This window comes from Opisthocomus hoazin, chromosome 36 (assembly GCF_030867145.1).
Source record: "Opisthocomus hoazin isolate bOpiHoa1 chromosome 36, bOpiHoa1.hap1, whole genome shotgun sequence".
Taxonomy (NCBI): Eukaryota; Metazoa; Chordata; class Aves; order Opisthocomiformes; family Opisthocomidae; genus Opisthocomus; species Opisthocomus hoazin.
The window spans coordinates 2,788,917-2,808,765 of NC_134449.1; the positions used below are offsets into that span (position 1 = coordinate 2,788,917).

The 19,849-nt window shown below is 66.4% G+C and overlaps 1 protein-coding gene across 6 annotated transcripts; it reads right to left on the reverse strand.

Annotated features, from left to right (window-relative positions):
* Nucleotides 1–3,286: 3,286 nt before the first annotated feature.
* MVP (major vault protein) lies at nt 3,287–19,569 on the reverse strand. Of its 6 annotated transcripts, none has more exons than XM_075446070.1 (17): nt 19,394–19,569; nt 18,811–19,055; nt 17,962–18,157; nt 15,554–15,677; nt 15,338–15,469; nt 14,268–14,362; nt 13,305–13,541; nt 11,571–11,696; nt 10,958–11,116; nt 10,136–10,380; nt 7,263–7,460; nt 6,452–6,590; nt 5,763–5,974; nt 5,157–5,273; nt 3,982–4,108; nt 3,720–3,908; nt 3,287–3,479 (listed from the first exon to the last, which is right to left on the reverse strand). In XM_075446070.1, exons 1-17 carry the CDS (start codon nt 19,499–19,501, stop codon nt 3,333–3,335), a joined length of 2,796 nt encoding a protein of 931 aa, XP_075302185.1. In that variant the 5' UTR covers nt 19,502–19,569; the 3' UTR covers nt 3,287–3,332. The 6 variants fall into 6 exon arrangements, with proteins under 6 accessions (XP_075302185.1, XP_075302190.1, XP_075302187.1 ...); XM_075446075.1 differs by having other exon boundaries at nt 19,389–19,491; XM_075446072.1 differs by having other exon boundaries at nt 19,180–19,476.
* Nucleotides 19,570–19,849: the final 280 nt, after the last annotated feature.

Below are 19,849 nucleotides of genomic sequence, written 5' to 3' on the forward strand. Positions count from 1 at the left end.
AGCGACGATGCGGGCGACACGGCGTGACAGCGGGGAGCGTCGCGGGCTGCGGTCCTGAGATTTTCTCCGGAGTAGCTTCATTCCTGACGTCAGCCATGATTTTGAGAGGCATCCGGGTAGGATTTACGAGCGAAAGGAGAGGGAGTTTGTGTACAGACTGAAAAAAATATTCATATGCTTTTAACATTAGATTTTTAGAGAATTATCCTGTGTGTTAAAGGTCATCATGGTTTATTAAGCAAACACAATCACTTTTGTAGCGTACTGTGAAGGAAATGAGCCGCCCGCTCCGTGTGTTACCAGCCCTGTGGCGTGGGGCACGTTGCCGTCCTCTCGGGTGGAAGCCGTCCCTGTGCACGGCAGGGGGGTTGGAACCAGATGGTCTTGAAGGTCCCTTCCAACCCAAACCATTCTATGATTCCACGAGCGTCTGCCTCTTCCGTTGGATGTTTCTTAGTAAGACACTTCTGAGCTCACGTGTTTAGAAACACGGGTGTCGTTCATCTGTTCTCGGTCTGCGCTCACGGCTCCTTTATTGGAGGCTTTCAGAAATCCGCGCTTCTGGAACCTTTTTTCCATCCCTCCATGCAAAACCTGATGTGGAAAAGATCCTGCGGAAAAGGTCCCCGGCCTCCAGCGCTGCCGCCGCCGCTCCCCGCCGTACGCCTTGCGTGAGAGCGGGCGGAAGAGCAGTCGGTAATTCAGGGACGCAAAGCGGTGTGGCTGCGGAGACGCTCGCTAAAAGGAAAATCAGCCCTCGTGTTTTCGAAGAAGCAGCTCCAGGCCGGGGGTGGGTGCTTCGTCCCGAAGATGGTGCTCCGCAGTCGCGTCGAGACAGCCAGAGCTGCGGTTTGCGACCGTAAGAAGGGAGGGAGGAGGGGGAAGGGATGTCCTTTTTGGTTCTGCTTTCCTTGCCCTAGGTTTGGATTTCGGTTTGAGAAGCGAAGAAGCTCTGCCACCAGCGGCGGGAGTCTGCCCACAGCTGGAAGGGTCCCGGCAGGGCTTGAAATTGGGGCCAGCGGCAGGGGCTCAGCTCTGGCCGTCTTCTGTCCTTCGCTCTGCTGTGATGCTGCCGACACGTGAAGGCCGTGAAGCCATGTCCGATGGACAAGGCGTGGCGGCGACCCGGGCCTCCTCCAAACACTCAGGGGTCAGCTGAGGAGTTGCAACCCGGCGCCGTCCCCGTGGGACCGGTGGTGTGAAGCTGAGGAGGTGTCCAACGTCCCCAGACCGCTGGCTCCCAGCAACGGCTCTGGCTTGGGGTGGCTTTTAACACAGAGCCGAGAGCGAGAGACAAAACCTCGCCTAGTTAAAATGTTTTGAGGGGCTGCTGGAGGGAGCCCAGCGCAGGGCTACGAGGATGAGGAGGGGCCTGGAGCATCTCTCCTGCGAGGAGAGGCTGAGGGAGCTGGGCTTGTTCAGCCTGGAGAAGAGAAGGCTGAGAGGGGACCTTAGAAATGCCTCTAAATATCTGCAGGGTGGGGGTCAGGAGGACGGGGCCAGACTCTTTCCAGTGGTGCCCAGCGACAGGACAAGGGGCAACAGGCACAAACTGGAGCAGAGGAAGCTCCAGCTGAACCCGAGGAAGAACTTCTTCCCTCTGAGGGTGCCGGAGCCCTGGCCCAGGCTGCCCAGGGAGGCTGTGGAGTCTCCTTCTCTGGAGATATTCCAGCCCCCCTGGCCGCGGTGCTGTGCAGCCTGCTCTGGGTGACCCTGCTTGGGCAGGGGGTTGGGCTGGGGGACCCCCAGAGGGCCCTGCCAACCCCCACCAGTCTGTGATTCTGTTTTGTTTCTTGACTGAAAGAGTTTCGGTGCTGCTGGTGCTCGGTGTCGTAGCACGCATTGAGGCCGGGTGCTCGGAATCCCGTGTAGAAGCCCGCTGTGGTGGGCCTCTTCCTCGCCCTCCGTCCCTGCTCCAGCGCGGGGTCACGGCCACGGGAGAGTCCTCCACCAACTTCTGCCGTGTGGGTCCTTCCCTGGGGCTGCAGCTCTTCACCCACTGCTCCAGCGTGGGTCCCTCCCCCGGGGTGCAGCCCCCCAGAACAGGCTGCTCCGGCCTGGGCTCCTCTCCCCACGGGTCCTGGCAGGAGCCTGGTCCAGCGCGGGCTCCTCTCCCCACGGGTCCTGGCAGGAGCCTGCTCCAGCGTGGGCTCCCCATGGGGGTCACAGCCTCCTCCAGGCATCCCCCTGCTCCGGCGCGGGGTCCCTTCCACGGGCGGTGGGTGGGGATCTGCTCCGCCGTGGACCTCCACGGCCTGTCCCACCACGGGCAACCTCCGCTCCGGCGCCCGGAGCCCCTCGTGCCCTCCCTCCGCCCGACCCGGGGTCCGCGGGGCTGTTTGGTCTCGGGGGTTCTCGCTCCTCTCTCCCACTGCCGTTACTGGGCGGCCGTTGGACCCTTTCTGACGTGGGTTCCCACCATGGCTGGTCAGCTCAGCTGGGTGGAACTGGCTTTGTCTGACGTGGGGGCAGCTCTGCTGAGACCACCCCCCCTCCCCGGGAGTCCTGCGTCCGGCTCCCGAGCCCCCAGCACGGGGCAGAGCTGGAGCTGCGGGATTGGGGCCGGAGGAGACCCCAGTGATGATGCGAGTGGTGGAACCTCTCTTCTGGGAGGAGAAACTGGGAGAGCTGGGACTGGGCAGACTGGGGAGGAGAAGGTTCTGGGGAGACCTCAGAGCAGCTGCCAGGGCCTGGAGGGGCTGCGAGAGCTGGAGGGGGGCTGGGACCAGGGCAGGGGGTGGTGGGACACAGGGTGATGGCTTCATGGGACACGGGGTGATGGCTTCAAGGTGGAGGAGGGTGGATTTAGGTGAGGTCTCATGGAGGACTTCTTCACCCTGAGGGTGCTGAGGCCCAGGTACCCCAGAGGAGCTGGGGCTGCCCCCTCCCCGGTAGGGTCAGGGCCAGGGTGGTCGGGGCTGGGAGCACCCTGGGCTGGGAGCACCCTGGGCTGGGGCAGGGTCCCTGCCCGGGGGGGGGAGGGGTGGGACGCGATGGGTCCCTCCCCACCCCAACCGCTCGTTCTGCCCGGGCTGGGGGTCCTCCGGCCGCTGGGGGGCAGCAACGGGGGGAGATCGGATGCTCCCCTGGCAGCGCCCCCACCCGCTGGGCCAGGGGCGAGCGAGGGGGGGCGGCCGCTGTGAGGTCACCGGGCCCAGCTCCCGCCCACTGATGACGTCACAGTTCCCAGTGACGTCACAGCCCCGCCCCGCGAGGGGGCTCGCAGTCCCGCTGCCACAAGCGCTGCCCCCCTCTGGCATCACCGTGACATTACAGACACCGCCGCTGAAACGTCCTCCCTTTATTGGGCTGCTCTGGTGGGGGCGGGGCCCTCAGGGGGCGGGGCCCTGCGGGGGGGCGGAGCTCCCTGGGAGCGAGGCCAGCCCCAGCAGCCCGTGGGCGGCGGCGAAGAGGTTGAGGGGGGCGGAGCCATCGGTGATGAGGGTGGAGCGCAGCCCCAGGCCCTGCAGCAGCTTCACCTGAGGGGGGGAGGGGCAGGGCACTGGGGAGGCCACGCCTCCTCGGAAAACTCTGCCCCCCTCGAGCCACACCCCCACCGGCAGAGGCTCCACCCCCTGAAGACCCCGCCCCTTCCCAGCAGCCCAGCAAAGCTCCACCCATCCCGCAGAGACTCCCTCCCCTCCAGGTAGCCCCGCCCCCTCCGGCTAGCTCCACCTCCCCAAGCCCTGGCCCCGCCCCGCCAAGCCCCGCCCCCTCACCTGCAGCTCGGGCCCCGCCCGGGCGATGTCGCGGATGGTGTCGGGCCCCAGGGCGGCCACCACCTCCCGCACGCGCGAGGCCTCCACGTCCGCCAGCGCCTGCGCCCGCGCCGCCTCCGCCTCCCCGCGCGCCCGCTGCGCCCGCACCTCCTGCGCCTGCGCCCGCTCCAGCCGCGACAGCTCCGCCTCCTGCGGGCGGGCGCTGCGTCGGGACACGCCCCCTCGGGGCCACACCCCCCCTCCCGGCCCCGCCCCGACGCACCGTCTCGATGGCGGCGGCCTCGGCCTTCAGCTTGGCCTGCAGGATGGCGGCCTCGGCCTCGATGCGGGCGGCCTCCGCCCGGGCCTGCGCCTCCGCCCGCGCCGCGCCCGCGCTCTCCACCGCCGCGCTGCGCCGGGGACCGCGTCATGGACACGCCCACCGAGGGACACGCCCACCGCGGGACACGCCCACCGCGGGACACGCCCACCCCGCCCCGTTGCCCACGGGACAGCGGGGGGACCCCAGGGCAGGAGGGGGAATGCACAGCGCCCCCTGGGAGGGTGGAGGACCCCAGGGCAGGCTGGGAGGACCCCGGGGAAGGCTGGGGGACCCACAGCACCCCCTGGGAGGGTGGAGGACCCCAGGGCATGTGGGAGGACCCCAGCGCCCCCTGGGAAGGTGGAGGTCCCCAGGGCAGGCTGGGAGGACCCAAATGCCCCCCGGGAAGGTGGAGGACCCCCAGCGCCCCCTGGGAGGGTGGAGGACTCTGGGGCAGGCTGGGAGGACCCAAATGCCCCCCTGGGAAGGTGGAGGACCCCCAGCGCCCCCTGGGAGGGTGGAGGACCTCAGGGAAGGCTGTGGAACCCAAATGCCCCCTGGGAAGGTGGAGGACCCCCAGCGCCCCCTGGGAAGGTGGAGGACCCCAGGGCAGGCTGGGAGGACCCTGGGGAAGGCTGGGGGACCCACAGCGCCCCCTGGGAGGGTGGAGGACCCCAGGGCATGTGGGAGGACCCCAGCACCCCCTGGGAGGGTGGAGGACCCCAGGGAAGGCTGTGGGACCCACAGCGCCCCATGGGAGGGTGGAGGTCCCTGGGGCAGGCTGGGAGGACCCAAATGGCCCCCGGGAAGGTGGAGGACCCCCAGTGCCCCCTGGGAAGGTGGAGGACCCCAGGGCAGGCTGGGAGGACCCAAATGCCCCCTGGGAAAGTGGAGGACCCCCAGCGCCCCCTGGGAGGGTGGAGGACCCCAGGGCATGTGGGAGGACCCCAGCACCCCCTGGGAGGGTGGAGGACCCCAGGGCAGGCTGGGAGGACCCAAATGCCCCCTGGGAGGGTGAAGGACCCCGGAGCCCCCCAGCAGCAGCCCCCAGTGCACGAGGGGCAGGAGCCCAGTGCCTGTGGGCAGGCAGAGGACCCGCGTGCCCCCAGGGAGTGGCTGCGGGGAAGATGGCCGACCTGAGGGCCTCGAGCTCCAGCAGCTCCCTGCGCGCCCGCTCGGCCTCCGCCTGGTCCAGGAGACGCTGCCGTTCCAGGCGACCCCGGGCCTCCTGCGCCAGCCGCTCCGCCTCGTGCCTGGGGACAGGGACGGCGGGGTGGGGAGACGGGGGGGGGGGGGGGGGGGGGGGGGCGACACCAGGGATGGGGGGCACGTCAGGGACCAGGGGGGGATGTAGGGGGCATGGGGGGGACATGGAGGGACATGGTTGGTATGGGGGGGGACGTGGAGGGACATGGTTGGCATGGGGGACGTGGGGATGTAGGGGTCATTTAGGGACACGAGGGATGTGGGGAGGACATGGAGGGACACAGGGGACGTGGCAGCATGGGGCATATGGGGAAACATAAGAAAACACTGGAGGATATGGGGGGATTTCACGAGTATGGGGGACACGGTGGGGCATGGGGGACATTTGGGGACCTAAGGGTCACAGAGACGTGGCAGTGGCCTCCTGGGAGTTAGTGCTGGTCTTGGTCTCCAGCTGGAAGGTGCGCTGGAGGGACACAGGGGGACACAGGAGGAACCTAGTGGGACAGGAGGTGACACGGGGGGGTCACGGGGACCTGGCGGCGGCCTCCTGGGAGTTGGTGGCGATCTCGATGGCCAGCTGGACGCTGCGCTGCAGGGCGTCCCGGGTGCGCTGGTCCACGGGCTCCACGCTCTGGATGTCGACGCTCGTCACCACCAGCCCGTTGGGGGCAAAGCGGAGCTTCTCTCGCAGCCGCCCGGCCTCATCGAAGCCAAACACGGCCGAGCAGATGAGACGATTGGAGTTCTGGGGACAGGAGCAGAGAGCTGTGAGACGCTTGGGGACATCGGGGTCACCTGCGGACACGGAGGATGTTGGGGCACCGGGGACATGGGAGGGTGCGGGGGAGCACACGAGGCTTCATCAAAGCCAAACGTGGCTGGGTCGATGAGTTGAGTACAGTCCTTGGGACCTCAGGGTTATGCAGGATGCTTGGGGACATCGGGGACTCCAGGGGACATCAAGGATGTTGGGGCACTGGGGACACGGGGGGGGGCATCAGGGAACACACGGAGCTTCATCCAAGCCAAAGCTGGCCCAGCAGATCAACCTCTGAGTCCTTGGGCCACCAGGGCCTCCAGGGGACATCAGGGACGCGGGGAGACCCGAGGTGACACGGAGGGGGGGCACGGGGGTGACCCAGGGCACCAAGGGGGGGACTGGGGTGAGGCGGGTGGAAGTGGGAACGCTCGTGGGATGGGGGAGGGGAGCAGCCGAGGTGACCTTGTGGAAGTCGTCGAAGGTGACGGCGGCCACGGCGCCGCGCACGCGGGAGGCCAGGGCCTTGCAGGCGTCGCCCACGAAGTCGGGGACGCTGAAGAGGCGCCCCAGGGCCTTGGGGTCCTCGGGCACCTCGAAGTGCCTGTGGGAAGGGGGAGGGGCATGGGGGCACGCACCCACCCCCCCCGCCCTCAGGCCTCGCCCACACCAGGCTGTGCCCCCCCCGGCCCCGCCCACTGCCATAACCCCGCCCTGTCCCAAAGCCACGCCCACCCCAAGGCTGTTTGGCTTCTGGCTCCGCCTGGCTGCCAAGCCCCACCTCCTGGCTGCAGACCACGCCCTCTCTTTAGAGGCCCCGCCCCCACAGTGCCCCAACCTGAAGACCCAGGCCACGCCCCCTTCCCTAGCCCTGCCCATACTGCCTGACCCCGCCCACAAGACTCAGGCCACACCTCCTTCCCAACTACTGTCCATACTGCCTGACCCCACCTACAATCGCCAGGCCACGCCCCCTTCCCTAGCCCTGCCCATACTGCCTGACCCCGCCCACAAGACCCAGGCCACACCTCCTTCCCAATTACTGCCCACACTGCCTGACCCCGCCCACAATCGCCAGGCCACGCCCCCTTCCCTAGCCCTGCCCATACTGCCTGACCCCACCCACAAGACCCAGGCCACACCCCCAGCTCCACCATGGCCCCAAGCCCTGTCCTGGGGCCCCCACCCCAGAGCTGACCCCGCCCCCAGCCCCATGCCCCGCCCCCAGCCCCATGCCCCGCCCCCAGCCCCACGCCCCGCCCCAAGCCCCGCCCACCAGTTGTAGGCCAGCTGGAGCTGGAGGCGAGCGTGGTCGGCCGTCTCGATGGTGACGATGTCGGCGCAGAAGTCAGGCCCCAGGCGGAGGCAGAGGCTGCGGCGGGCGTGGGGACGCTTGGGGCGCCCGGCCGAGAGGGACAGGACCGTCAGCTGCTCGCCGGGGCCCAGCACCACCAGCTCGGGGCCCAGCACCACCCTGCAGCGGGGAGAGAGCGCCCAGGGCACGCGTCACACCACCCAGCACCGCCCAACACCAAGGACGGCGGTCGCAAGGGAAGGACACACCAAGGGGGTGTCAGAACCACATGGCTGAGGTGGGGAAGGACCTCTGGAGATCACCTTGTCCAAGCCCCCTTGTTCAAGCAGGGCCGCTTCAGAGGTGGTTGCCCATGACCACATCTAGTCAGGTTTTGAACATCTCCGAGGATGGAGCCTCCACCACCAGATATCAGGGAAAATTTTCTTCACCCAAAGAGTTGTAAAGCAGTGGACCAGGCTGCCCAGGGCAGTGGTGGAGTCCCCATCCCTGGAGGGGTTCAAAAAACCTGTAGATGTGGCACTTCAGGACGTGGTTTAGCAGGCGTGGTGGGGTTGGGGTGACGGGTGGACTTGGCGATCTTAGAGGTCTTTTCCAACCTGAATGGTTCTATGATTCAATGACTCCTCAGCTTCGCTGGGCAGCCTGTGCCAGTGCTCGGTCACCCTCACAGAGAAGAAGTGTTTCCTGATGTTCAGAGGGAACCTCCTGAGCTCCAGTGTGTGCCCACGGCCTCTCGTCCTGGCACTGGGCACCACTGGGAAGAGCCTGGCTCCCTCCGCTCCACACCCTGCCTTTAGATGCTCACAAATGGGTAAGGTCCCCAGAGCCACCTCTTCTCCAGGCTGACCAGTCCCAGCTCCCGCAGCCTTTCCTCGCAGGAGAGGTGCTCCAGTCCCTTCATCATCTTCACGGCCCTTCACTGGACTCTCCAGCATGTCCATGGCTCTCTTGCACTGGGGAACCCAGCACTGGACCCAGCACTCCAGGTGGGGCCTCACCGGTGCTGAGTAGAGGGGGTCACCTCCCCCCACCTCCTGGCACCACTCCGAATGCAGCCCAGGACACCATTCGCCATTTTTTGGCAAGGGCACACTGCTGGCTCGCGGTCAACTTGATGTCCACCAGGTCCCCCAGGTCCTCTTCTGCAGAGCTGCTCTCCAGCAGGTCCGCCCCAGCCTGTACTGGTGCACGCGGTTGTCCCTCCCCAGGCGCAGGACTTTGCCCTTCCCGTTGCTGATCTTCACGAGGTTCCCGTCGGCCCATTTCTCCAGCCCGTTGAGGTCCCTCGGGACGGCAGCACGACCTTCTGGCGCATCAGCCACTCCTCCCAGTTTGGTGTCCTCTGCAGACTCGCTCAGGGTCTGCCCCATCACCCAGATCATTAATGAAGATGTTAAACAGATCATTAATGAAGATGTTCAAGAGGGCTGGAGCCAGTACTGATCCCTGGGGTACACTGCTAGCTACTGTCCTCCAGCTGGACCTCGTCCCACTGATCACCACGCTCCGGGCCCAGCCATTCAGTGAGTTTTGAGTCCACCTCGCTGCTCATCCAGCCCAGGCTTCACCAGCTTCTCTATGAGGATCTTGTGGGAGACAGCATTGAAGGCCTTCCTGAAGTCCAGGTAGACAACAGCTACAGCTCTCCTCTCATCTCCAAACCCAGTCGCTTCATCAGAGAGGTTTATCAGGTTGGTCAAGCATGACTTCCCCTTGGTCGTCAAGCAGGACTTCCCCTTGGTGGAGCCATGCTGACTAGTCCTGATGATCTTCTTGTCATTCACACACCTGGAACTCATTTCCAGGGTGAGCTGCTCCATCGCTTTCCCAGGGACCAAGGCGGGGAAGGAGTGGCCTCCCGGTTCCCCCTTCTTGCCTTTCTGGAAGACCTTTCCAGTCTTTGGACACTTCTCCCAGTTGCCATGATCAATCAAAAGCCATCGAGAGCGGCCTCCCAATGACATCTGCCAGCTCCCTCAGCACCGCAGCTGCCTCCCACCAGGGCCCTACACATTTGTGTCAGTGTTTTCACGTGAACCTCTTCTACCAAGGGTGCGTCTTCCTTGCTCCAGACTTCCACTCTGGTCTCTGGAGCCCAGGATCCCCCAGCGTGAGTCACATGGACCGAAGCCAACGTTTATGGCCTCAAGTTGCGACAGGGGAGGTTTAGATTGGGTATTAGGAGAAATTTCTTTACTGAAATGGTGGCCAGGCATTGGACCAGGCTGCCCAGGGCAGTGGTGGAGTCCCCATCCTCGGAGGGGTCCAAAAAACGTGTAGATGTGGCACTTCAGGACATGGTTTAGCAGGCGTGGTGGGGTTGGGTTGATCGTTGGACTTCATGATCTTAAGAGGTTTTTTCCAACCTAAATGATTCCATGATTCTCTGATTTGCTGTGACACAAGAGTCCCTGCACTGTCACCTCCTCCCCAGGACCCTACACGACCAATCCCACGCCCAGCACCACTCTGCAACACGTCAAAAACACGTGAAGGACATGGGTCACACGCCAAGGACACACCAGTCCCCGCAGTGTCACCTGCTACCCAGGTCCCAGCACCGCCAGCACGGGGCCCGGCATCAGCTGGCCACAGACACGCCAAGGACATGGGTCACACGCCAAGGACATGGGTCACACGCCAAGGACACGGGTCACACGCCAAGGACACGCCAAGGAACACACCAGGGGTCACAGCAACATCCCCTGCACCCTGGTGCCCAGCACCGCGCTCTGTGCCCCCTCCATCCCCATAACGTCCCCTCCCACCCCACCGACACCCACCACGTCCTCCATCCCCCCCACCCCACGCCCAGAACCGCGGCCGCTCACCGTGCGCGCCGCTCCCGGTAGTCGTAGACCTGCACGGCGGCGTTGTGGGGCACCTGGTAGGTGACGGCGCGGGTGCGGTCACGCTGAGGGACCCCGGTGTCTGGGCTGGGGGTGGAATGGACGTCCACGCCGCGGGTGTCTCCACGGGCTTCGGCCAGCAGCACCTCCACCCCGGGGGGCAGCTCCTTCTCCCACAGCTCCTCGGCCTCCGTCAGCATGTAGGTCTGGCCCGTCACCACCCGGACCTGCGCCCAGAGCCACCTCAGGGTGCCACCGGGCCGGGCCGGCCCCGAGGGAACTCGGCAGTGCCGGAAGGGGTGTCTGGGCGTGGCACGAGGGGGCTTGGGGGGCAATGGGAGCACTTGAGTGGGGGTTGGGAGTGCTGGGAAGGGGTGCGTGGAAGCACTGGGAGAGGTGTGCAGGATACTGGGAACACTGGCACGTGGTGGGGAGGTACTGGGGGCGCTGGGAGGGTTCCGGGGAAGCAGGATGGGGTTTGGAGGCAGTGGGAGCAGCTCTCTGCGGTACTGGGAGCACTGGGATGAGGTGGTAGGGTATCTGGGGGCACTGGGAGGGGGGCTGGGAGACTGGGATCCTGTTTGGGGGCACTGGCATGAGATACATGGAATACTGGGAGCACTGGGAGGCAGTGGGGGGATACTGGGATGGGGTATATAGTTATGGAGGATTACGGGGGGGCTCTGAGGAGCTACAGGTGGTCTCCAGAGGAGCTCTGGAAGCCTACGGGGACCAGCGAGGGGGCCTCAGGGCGGGCAGGAAGCTACAGGGCAGCTCCAGGAGCCGCGGCCGCGCGGCGGGCACCTTGCCGGAGCGGATGTCGCGCACGTAGATGCCTTCGTTGTCAGCGAGGGCCACGGCCCGGCGGCGCTCCAGCACGGTCACCTCAGCTGGTGGCACGTACTCGAGGGGACCCCGGGCCAGCCAGCGGTCACCTGCCCGCCGCGTCACCTCCTTGGCCTCCTGAGAAGGTGGAGATGGCATCGGCAAGCGGCCTGGGGACGCAGGGACCTCCCGCCCCGCGCCCCGGGAGGGGACGTGGGGGACACGGACGTTCCCCCGTGGCCCTCTGCCACCCCGAAGCCTGAAGACGTGGAGACAGGGACGCCCTCCTCGTGGTCCCTCAGCTTGGGGACAGTGTGGGACTCCTCCCATGGCCCTCTGCCACCCGCCTGGCCTGGGGACATGGGGAAGAGGACAGGAGTCCCCCCAGGAGCCCCTCACGTACCCCAACTGTCCCCAGGTGCCCCAGCTGTCCCTCCTGACACCCAACCACTCCTGGGTACCCCCAGTTGTCCCCTTTGGCCCCCAACCGCTCCTGGTTGCCCCTCGTCCCAGCCTCCCTGGACCCCTCGCCCCCCAGTTTCTCCCAGGTGCCCACAGGGGAACCCGAAACCCCAGCTGTCCCCTGGGCCACCTCATTGGTGTCCTTGATTGTCTGGAGCGCCTGGAGCAGCAGCCCCTCGTCCTCAGAGAGCACGTAGACATCCTGGATGCCAGCCTGGAGCCGCTCGCCCGGCTGCAGAAAGAAGGACTTCTCTCCCTGGGGACATGGGGAGGTGTCACCAGCAGGACAGCGACGTAGCAAAGCGGTGGGGACACGGAGCAGGGGCGTGGGCGCGTGGTTGGACGGAGGGGAGGCCATCAGGACACGGTGGGACACAGGGCAGGGACACGGATGCACCAGGGTCCCTCAGGGATGATCTAGGGTCCCTGTGGGCCATATTCAAGACCTTCCTGGGTGTCTACAGGTATGTCAAGGACAACTTCTGGTTCCTGCTGGCCACCAGCAGGTTCCTGTGGAAGCTTAGGGACCCTCAGCAAGATGCCAGGGCTAAGGTAGGTGTCTTGGGGTCCCTTCGCAACCTTTGGGGATGTGTTTGGGTACATCAGGGGCACCGGTGGTCCCCGGGGCCCTCAGGTCACCTTAGGGACCCTCGGGGACACCTCAAGGGTATGTCAGGATCCCTCAGGGATGTCTTAGGGCCTTTCAGAGGCACCTCAGGGGTACATCGGGGTCCCTTGGGGCCACCATGGAGACACCTGGGGACACCTATGCATACACGAGACTCCCTCAGAGCCACCCAGGTGTCCCTTGGGGCTACCCTTAGGTCCTGGGAGCCACACTTGGGTCTTTCGGGGCACCGTAGGGTCCTCCCATGACACACCTGTGGTACATCATGTGTCCCAGGGTCCCTTGGGACCACCTTTGATACCTATGGGCAAGCTAAGGCGACATCACAGCATCACAGAATCACAGAATGGTCGGGGTTGGAAGGGACCTCTGTGGGTCACCCAGCCCAACCCTCCTGCTGAAGAAGGGTCACCCACAGCAGGCTGTAGAGGACCTTGTCCAGGCGGGGCTGGAATATCTCCAGAGAAGGAGACTCCACAGCCTCCCTGGGCAGCCTGGGCCAGGGCTCCGTCACCCTCAGAGGGAAGAAGTTCTTCCTCGGGTTCAGCTGGAGCTTCCTCTGCTCCAGTTTGTGCCCATTGCCCCTTGTCCTGTCGCTGGGCACCACTGGAAAGAGTCTGGCCCCATCCTCCTGACCCCCACCCTGCAGATATTTAGAGGCATTTCTAAGGTTCCCTCTCAGCCTTCTCTTCTCCAGGCTGAACAAGCCCAGCTCCCTCAGCCTCTCCTCGTAGGAGAGATGCTCCAGTCCCCTCCTCATCCTCGTAGCCCTGCGCTGGACTCTCCAGCAGCTCCTCATCTTTCCTGAACTGGGGAGCCCAGCACTGGACCCAGCACTGCAGATGGGGCCTCCCCAGGGCAGAGCAGAGGGGGAGGAGAACCTCCCTGACCTGCTGCCCACACTCCTCCTCATGCACCCCAGGATCCCATCGGCCTTCTGGGCACCCAGGGCACGCTGCTGGCTCATGGTCACCCTGTCGTCCCCCAGCACTCCCAGTCCCTCTCCACAGAGCTGCTCTCCAGCAGGGCCGCCCAAGCCTGTACTGGTGCCTGGGGTTGTTCCTCCCCAGGTGCAGGACCCTGCCCTTGCCCTGGTTGAACCTCATCAGGTTCCTCTCTGCCCAACTCTCCAGCCTGGCCAGGTCACGCTGGATGGCAGCACAGCCTGCCGGTGTATCCACCACTCCTCCCCTGGGGCCACACGCAGGTCCTCAGAGGCCACCCTTGGGTGCCCACCTTGACAACACGCTGCTGGCCCAGCTGGGGCTGCCCGTTGGGGCCCACCGGGTCGAGCACCACGCAGTACTGCCGGGGGCCCAGCGTCGTCACGGCCACCTCGGCCACCACCTCTTCGAACACCTCCGGGATGTAGGCCTCGCTCTGCGCCTGGGTCACCAGCCACTCCTCGCCCGTGCGCCGCACCCGGCCCCGCTCATCCTCGAAGGTCCGCGTTGCCCGCAGGTGCAGGGCTTTCTGCAGGGAGGGGACACGCGGGGACACGGTGGGTGATGGGACAGGCAACGCTGGCCCCAACAGGCCTCATCACCCACGGGTGCAGTGACACAGGGTGATGGGACCCCTGAGGAACCGCAGCACCCATGGGTGCAGGTGGGAGAGGGGTGTGATGGGTTGGGGGGTGATGGTACCCCACACCCATACTGGAGGATCCTTGTCACCCGTGGGCGCAGGGGAATGGTGACAAGGGACTCCCAAACCAACCCCCAAGGGTTCCTGTCACGCATGAGTGTGAGACAAGTGACACATGGGACCCTCAAACCCATCCTGGGCACCCTTATCACCTGTGAGCGCAGGGGGCACAGAGAACAGGAACCCCCAAACCTACCCTGGTGGTGTTCATCACCCATGGGTGCTGCGGGAAAGGGGTCATGGTGAGCTGAGGGGGGACAAGGACACCAGAACACCACGGGTGAAGGGGATGGGACTTCCTGGAGAGTCCTGGTCACTCATGGGCACAGGGGCCACGGGAACATGGTGGCTTGGAGGGATCCCCAGGTCTCCCTGGAGGGTCCTCATCACTCATGGCCGTAAGGTTGGAGCGGATCAGGGGGCGACGGAGCCCTTCACCCACTCCTGGAGGGTTCCAGTCACCCACAGGGACACAGAACCTCCACAGGCAGAGGCCGGAGGGGCCTCACCACCCATGGGCACCAAGCAGGCGAGGGTTAGGACACCCAGTACCTTGTCAGTGAGGATGTAGGCGTCCACAACGTCAACCACCTCCTCGTAGACGCCGGGCAGGTAGGCGCCCACCTGCTTCACCAGCCACTCCTCACCTGGGAGCAGGGTGACGGGTGCTGGGGGAGCTGAGGACGCTGGGGTGCTGGGGCAGGGAGGGGGACTGGGACTTGCAGGGGTGCTGAAGTGGTGAGGGTGCTGGGGAGGTGTGCCACGGAGGTCCTAGGGGTGCTGAGGGTCCTGTGGATCTCAAGCATCCTAGGGGTGCTGGGGGTAAGGGGTCCTACGGGTGGGATGGCAGCCCTGAGGGTGCTGGGGGGTTGTAAGGGTGGGATGGGAGGACCCCAAGGTTGCTGGGATGGGGGTCCTGGAGGTACTGGTGGTTCTGAGTCCTGTGGGTGCTGGGGGATAAGATGGGGTCCCAGGGGTGCTACAGGGCAGGACAGGGTTTATGGGGAGTGGAACGGGTGAGTTGGGGATCCCAGGGGTGCTGGGGGGACCAGACAGGGATTTGGGGGTGCTGGGGGGTGGAAGGGTGGCTATGGGGAGTGGGATGGGAGCGTTGGGGATCTCAGGGGTGCTGGGGGGAATCAGACAGGGATTTGGGGGTGCTGGGGGGTGGGAGGGGGGTTATGGGGAGTGGGAGTGTTGGGGAACCCAGGGGAGGGGAGGGGATCAGACAGGGATTTGGGGGTGCTGCGGGGTGGGAGGGGAGCTACGGAGGGTGAGATGGGAGTGCTGGGGATCCCAGGGGCACTGAGGAACGGGACGGGGGTCCCGGGAATGCTGTGGGGTGGGAATGGGGTGCTGGGGGTCCCAGGAATCCCAAGGGATGGGATGGGGGTGCTGAGGGCCCTGGGGAGGGGGCTATCAGATGACACAGAGCTCCCATGGGTGCCAGAGGGTGACACAGGGGTCCCAGAGGCGCTGGAGGGTGAGCAAAGGACCCCCAGGGGTGCGGGGTGGGGTGGCACAGGGTGTCCCGAGGTGCCTTCAGGCAACGGCAGGGCTGGTGCGGGCACCAGGACCACCGAGCGAGGGCTGAGCCCCCCGGGGGGGTCCCCGGGCGCTACCTGTGACGCGGCGGGTGCCGTCGCGGTCCAGGCACTCCTTGCGCGCTCGCAGGCGGATGGCCTGGTTGTGCCCGATGACCGTGGCCTGCAGCGTCTCGGCCACCTCCACCTCCTTGCGAGGGATGTAGGTGCCTGCGGGCAGGCGGCACCGTCACGCCACGGGTCCCCCGGAGTGTCCCCAAAAGGGGCTGTGTGTGTGTCCCCCCCCCTGCTCACCGGGACCCTCGAAGAGCCACTCGTCCCCCGCTACGAACTGGTTCCCGTCCTCGTCCTTGAAGTCCAGCAGGGCCCGCAGGCGCAGGGCGGTGTCAGCCAGGACCACCTGCAGCGGGGTGACACCCTGGGGACACACGGGTGCGGGGCTCAGGGACAGCCCCCGGGGCGGCACGGCGGGGGACGGGGTCACCGCGGGGGACGCAGGGCACAGGGGGCACTTGGGGAGACGCGGGGATGCATCTGGGGGTCAGCACGGGGGGGGGGGGGGTCGTGGCAGCGTCGTGGGGGTGGGGAGGTGTCCTGCTTTCAGCGGGGACAGGGGTGATGTTCTTCCTAGCGGCTGGGACAGCGCTGTGCTGGGTGTTGGGTGAGAGGAACGCAGGTAACACCACGACGTTCTCGTTGTTGCTGAGCAGTCGGGTACCCTCAGCCAGTTTGCTGATGACACCAAACTGGGAGGAGTGGTGGACACCCCGGCAGGCTGTGCTGCCATCCAGCGTGACCTGGGCAGGCTGGAGAGTTGGGCAGAGAGGAACCTGATGAGGTTCAACCAGGGCAAGGGCAGGGTCCTGCACCTGGGGAGGAACAACCCCAGGCACCAGCACAGGCTGGGGCGGCCCTGCTGGAGAGCAGCTCTGTGGAGAGGGACTGGGAGTGCTGGGGGACGACAGGGTGACCATGAGCCAGCAGCGTGCCCTGGGTGCCCAGAAGGCCAATGGGATCCTGGGGTGCATCAGGAGGAGTGTGGGCAGCAGGGCGAGGGAGGTTCTCCTCCCCCTCTGCTCTGCCCTGGGGAGGCCCCATCTGCAGTGCTGGGTCCAGTGCTGGGCTCCCCAGTTCAGGAAAGATGAGGAGCTGCTGGAGAGAGTCCAGCGCAGGGCTACGAGGATGAGGAGGGGACTGGAGCATCTCTCCTGCGAGGAGAGGCTGAGGGAGCTGGGCTTGTTCAGCCTGGAGAAGAGAAGGCTGAGAGGGGACCTTAGAAATGCCTCTAAATATCTGCAGGGTGGGGGTCAGGAGGACGGGGCCAGACTCTTTCCAGTGGTGCCCAGCGACAGGGCAAGGGGCAACGGGCACAAACTGGAGCAGAGGAAGCTCCAGCTGAACCCGAGGAAGAACTTCTTCCCTCTGAGGGTGACGGAGCCCTGGCCCAGGCTGCCCAGGGAGGCTGTGGAGTCTCCTTCTCTGGAGATATTCCAGCCCCGCCTGGCCGCGGTGCTGTGCCCCCTGCTCTGGGTGACCCTGCTTGGGCAGGGGGTTGGGCTGGGGGACCCACAGAGGGCCCTGCCAACCCCCACCATGCTGGGATTCTGTGCCTTTTCAGCTCCTCCTGCACTGGGGGGGAGCAGCAGAAGCTGGGAGGGGACCCAGCCGGGACAGCTGACCCGAGCGGGGGCCAAAGGGACGTCCCACGCCACAGGACGTCACGCTCAGCGCCGCAGCTCGGGGGCCGCTCGTTTTGTATATTGTTTTATCACTATTATTATTACTATTCATTTTCTGTCCTATTAAACTGATTTTACCTTGGTCCCCGAGTTTTACTTTTCTCCCCCACCCCGCTGCGGGGCTCCAGGAGGTTGGGGGAGGCCACGGGGGCTCCAGGAGGTTGGGGGAGGCCACGGGGGCTCCAGGAGGTTGGGGGAGGCCATGGGGGCTACAGGAGGTTGGGGGAGGCCATGGGGGCTTCAGGAGGTTGGGGGGAGGCCATGGGGGCTACAGGAGGTTGGGGGAGGCCACGGGGGCTCCAGGAGGTGGGGGGAGGCCACGGGGGCTACAGGAGGTTGGGGGAGGCCATGGGGGCTACAGGAGGTTGGGGGAGGCCACGGGGGCTACAGGAGGTTGGGGGAGGCCATGGGGGCTCCAGGAGGTGGGGGGAGGCCATGGGGGCTACAGGAGGTTGGGGGAGGCCATGGGGGCTACAGGAGGTTGGGGGGAGGCCACGGGGGATTCAGGAGGTTGGGGGGAGGCCATGGGGGCTCCAGGAGGTTGGGGGAGGCCACGGGGGCTCCAGGAGGTTGGGGGAGGCCACGGGGGCTACAGGAGGTTGGGGGAGGCCACGGGGGCTACAAGAGGTTGGGGGAGGCCACGGGGACTACAGGAGGTTGGGGGGAGGCCCTGGGGGCTCCAGGAGGTTGGGGGAGGCCCTGGGGGCTCCAGGAGGTTGGGGGGAGGCCACGGGAGCAGTGGAGGGGTGGGGAGGCAGCCATGGGAGCTGGGGGGGGGGAACAGCGCGTTCTGTGGGCTACAGGAACCCCAAGAGATGACAGCACGATCAGAGGGGCTCCGGGGGCTGCGGGTGGCCACAGCAGTGGGGCTACAGAGGGGCTATGGAGCCCCCGGGGGTCTCGGGGGGGGGGGCTCGAGGAGCTACAGGGAGCCCTGGGGCTGCTCCGGGGAGCTACAGGCACCTGCTGGAGCTCCTCGCCGGGGTAGAGGGGGAAGGGCTCCTGGGCCAGGCGGATGTCGAGGTCGGCGTGCCGCAGGCGGGCCTGCCCCGCTCCGTCGAGCAGCACGGCCCCCGCCGCGTCCCGGGCCGCGGGGTTGAGCACCACGCAGTAGTGCCGGGGGGGCACCATCACCATGCGCCTGGGGGGGAACACCACCCTACGGGCGGCCCCTCCATCGCTCCCCGCGGCCCTGCGGAGCCCCCCCCCCCGCCCTTCCCCAACCCACAGACCCTACAAGGCCCTGGGGGACGCCCAAGGCCCTCTAGAGCCCGTCGAGCCTCCCAGTCCCACAGAGCCCCCCAGCCCTCCAGAGCCGTCTGGAACCCCCACGACCCTGCAGGACCCCCCCCCCCCAGGGCCCTATACAACCCCAAACCCCCCCAGGGCCCATAGAGCCCCCATAGTCCTAAGGAGCCCCCCAGCATCCCCCCCAGCCCTAAAGAGCACCAATGGTCCTACAGATCCTCTCAAGCTCCTGGTGGCCCTGCAGAGCCCCCCAAGTACCCCCCACAGCCCTACAGAGACCCCCCCACAGCCCTACAGAGACCCCCCCACAGCCCTAGAGACCCCCCCCACAGCCCTACAGAGACCCCCCCCCCCCCACATCTATAAATCTAGATTGCCCTATTGCCACCTCTGGCACCACAGCACCTACATTTTGTAGTCCTGCCATAGGAGTGGGACCCCTCGCCCTGCAGATCCCCTCCTGTCCTATAGCACCCACGTTTTTCGGTCCTGCCAGGCGTAGGAACCGGACCCCCCCACGTCCCCCCCCACCCCACAGATGCCCCCCTGCCCCACAGCACCCACCGCTCGTGATCCTGCCGGATGTAGGTGTGGGGCCCAACCTCCACGCGGGTGACGTTGCTGTTGAGGTCCAGCACGTGGACGTAGTGGTAGGGGGGTATGCGGATCACGGGGTCCTCCATGGGGCAGGAGACTTCGCTGTGGGGCAGGAGGCTTCCCTGGGGCGTAGACGAGCTTGCTGCGGGACGGAGGAGCTTGTTGTGGCTCACTGAGGAGTGGGAGACCTTGGCACGGGGTGGAAAAGCTTGCTGTGGGGCAGAAGAGATTGCTGTGGGGCAGAAGAGACTGCTGTGGGGCAGAAGAGACTGCTGTGGGGCAGAAGAGCTCATCGCGGGGGGGGTGGCGAGCACAAGACCTCGCCATGGGGCTCACGGTGGGGCAGGAGACCTTGCCACAGGGTGGGAAACCTTGCCGTGGGGCAGATGGGGGTCCCCGGGACAGGGGCAGATGACCTCACCGTGGGGCAGAGGGGCTCAGCGCAGAGCGGGGCGCCCGGGGACTCTGCCGTGGGGTGGCAAAGCTGGCCGTGGGGCAGGCCGAGCTTGCCACGGGGCTGGGGGAAGCGGGGGGAGAACAGAGACCTCACCGTGGGGCAGCAGACCGCCTCGCCGTGGGGCAGGAGAGCCCGGAAAAGCCTTTGCCCAGGCCCAGACCCGCGGGCAGGCAGGGCCCAGCCCATCGGGGCCCGCCCCATGGGCTCGGATTTACGCCGGCTCCGAGGCCCCCCCCGGGGCAGGAGCTGCTCCGCAAGGGCACCATCTGCCCCCCCCCCCCCGGCTGGATTTACCCCCCCCCGGGCTGCATTTGCCCCCCGTCAGTGCAGGGTTCGTCCCCGCCCAGGGCCGGGGTTTCCCCAGCAGGGCCGGGCCGCAGGGCCGGGCGAAGCGGGCGCGGCCCCAGGGAGCGGCCGGGCTCGCCGCGGCGGGGGCGGGGAGGGCAGAAGGGTCGGCCCCGGCCCCAAGGCCCCCAGGCCCCCAGGCCCCAGGCCCCAGGCCCCAGGCCCCCCGGCCCCAGGCCCCCCAGGCCCGTTGCTAGGCAACCG

Coding starts and splice junctions, on each gene's coding strand:
- MVP (XM_075446070.1), bottom strand. CDS start 19,501: ATGGGGCGGGCCCCGATGGGCTGGGCCCTGCCTGCCCGCGGGTCTGGG. Junction 14,363..15,337: donor CGGCACCCGCCGCGTCACAG/GTAGCGCCCGGG, acceptor CCCTGCTCCCAG/GTGAGGAGTGGCTGGTGAAG. Junction 13,542..14,267: donor CCTACATCCTCACTGACAAG/GTACTGGGTGTC, acceptor CCCTCCCTGCAG/AAAGCCCTGCACCTGCGGGC.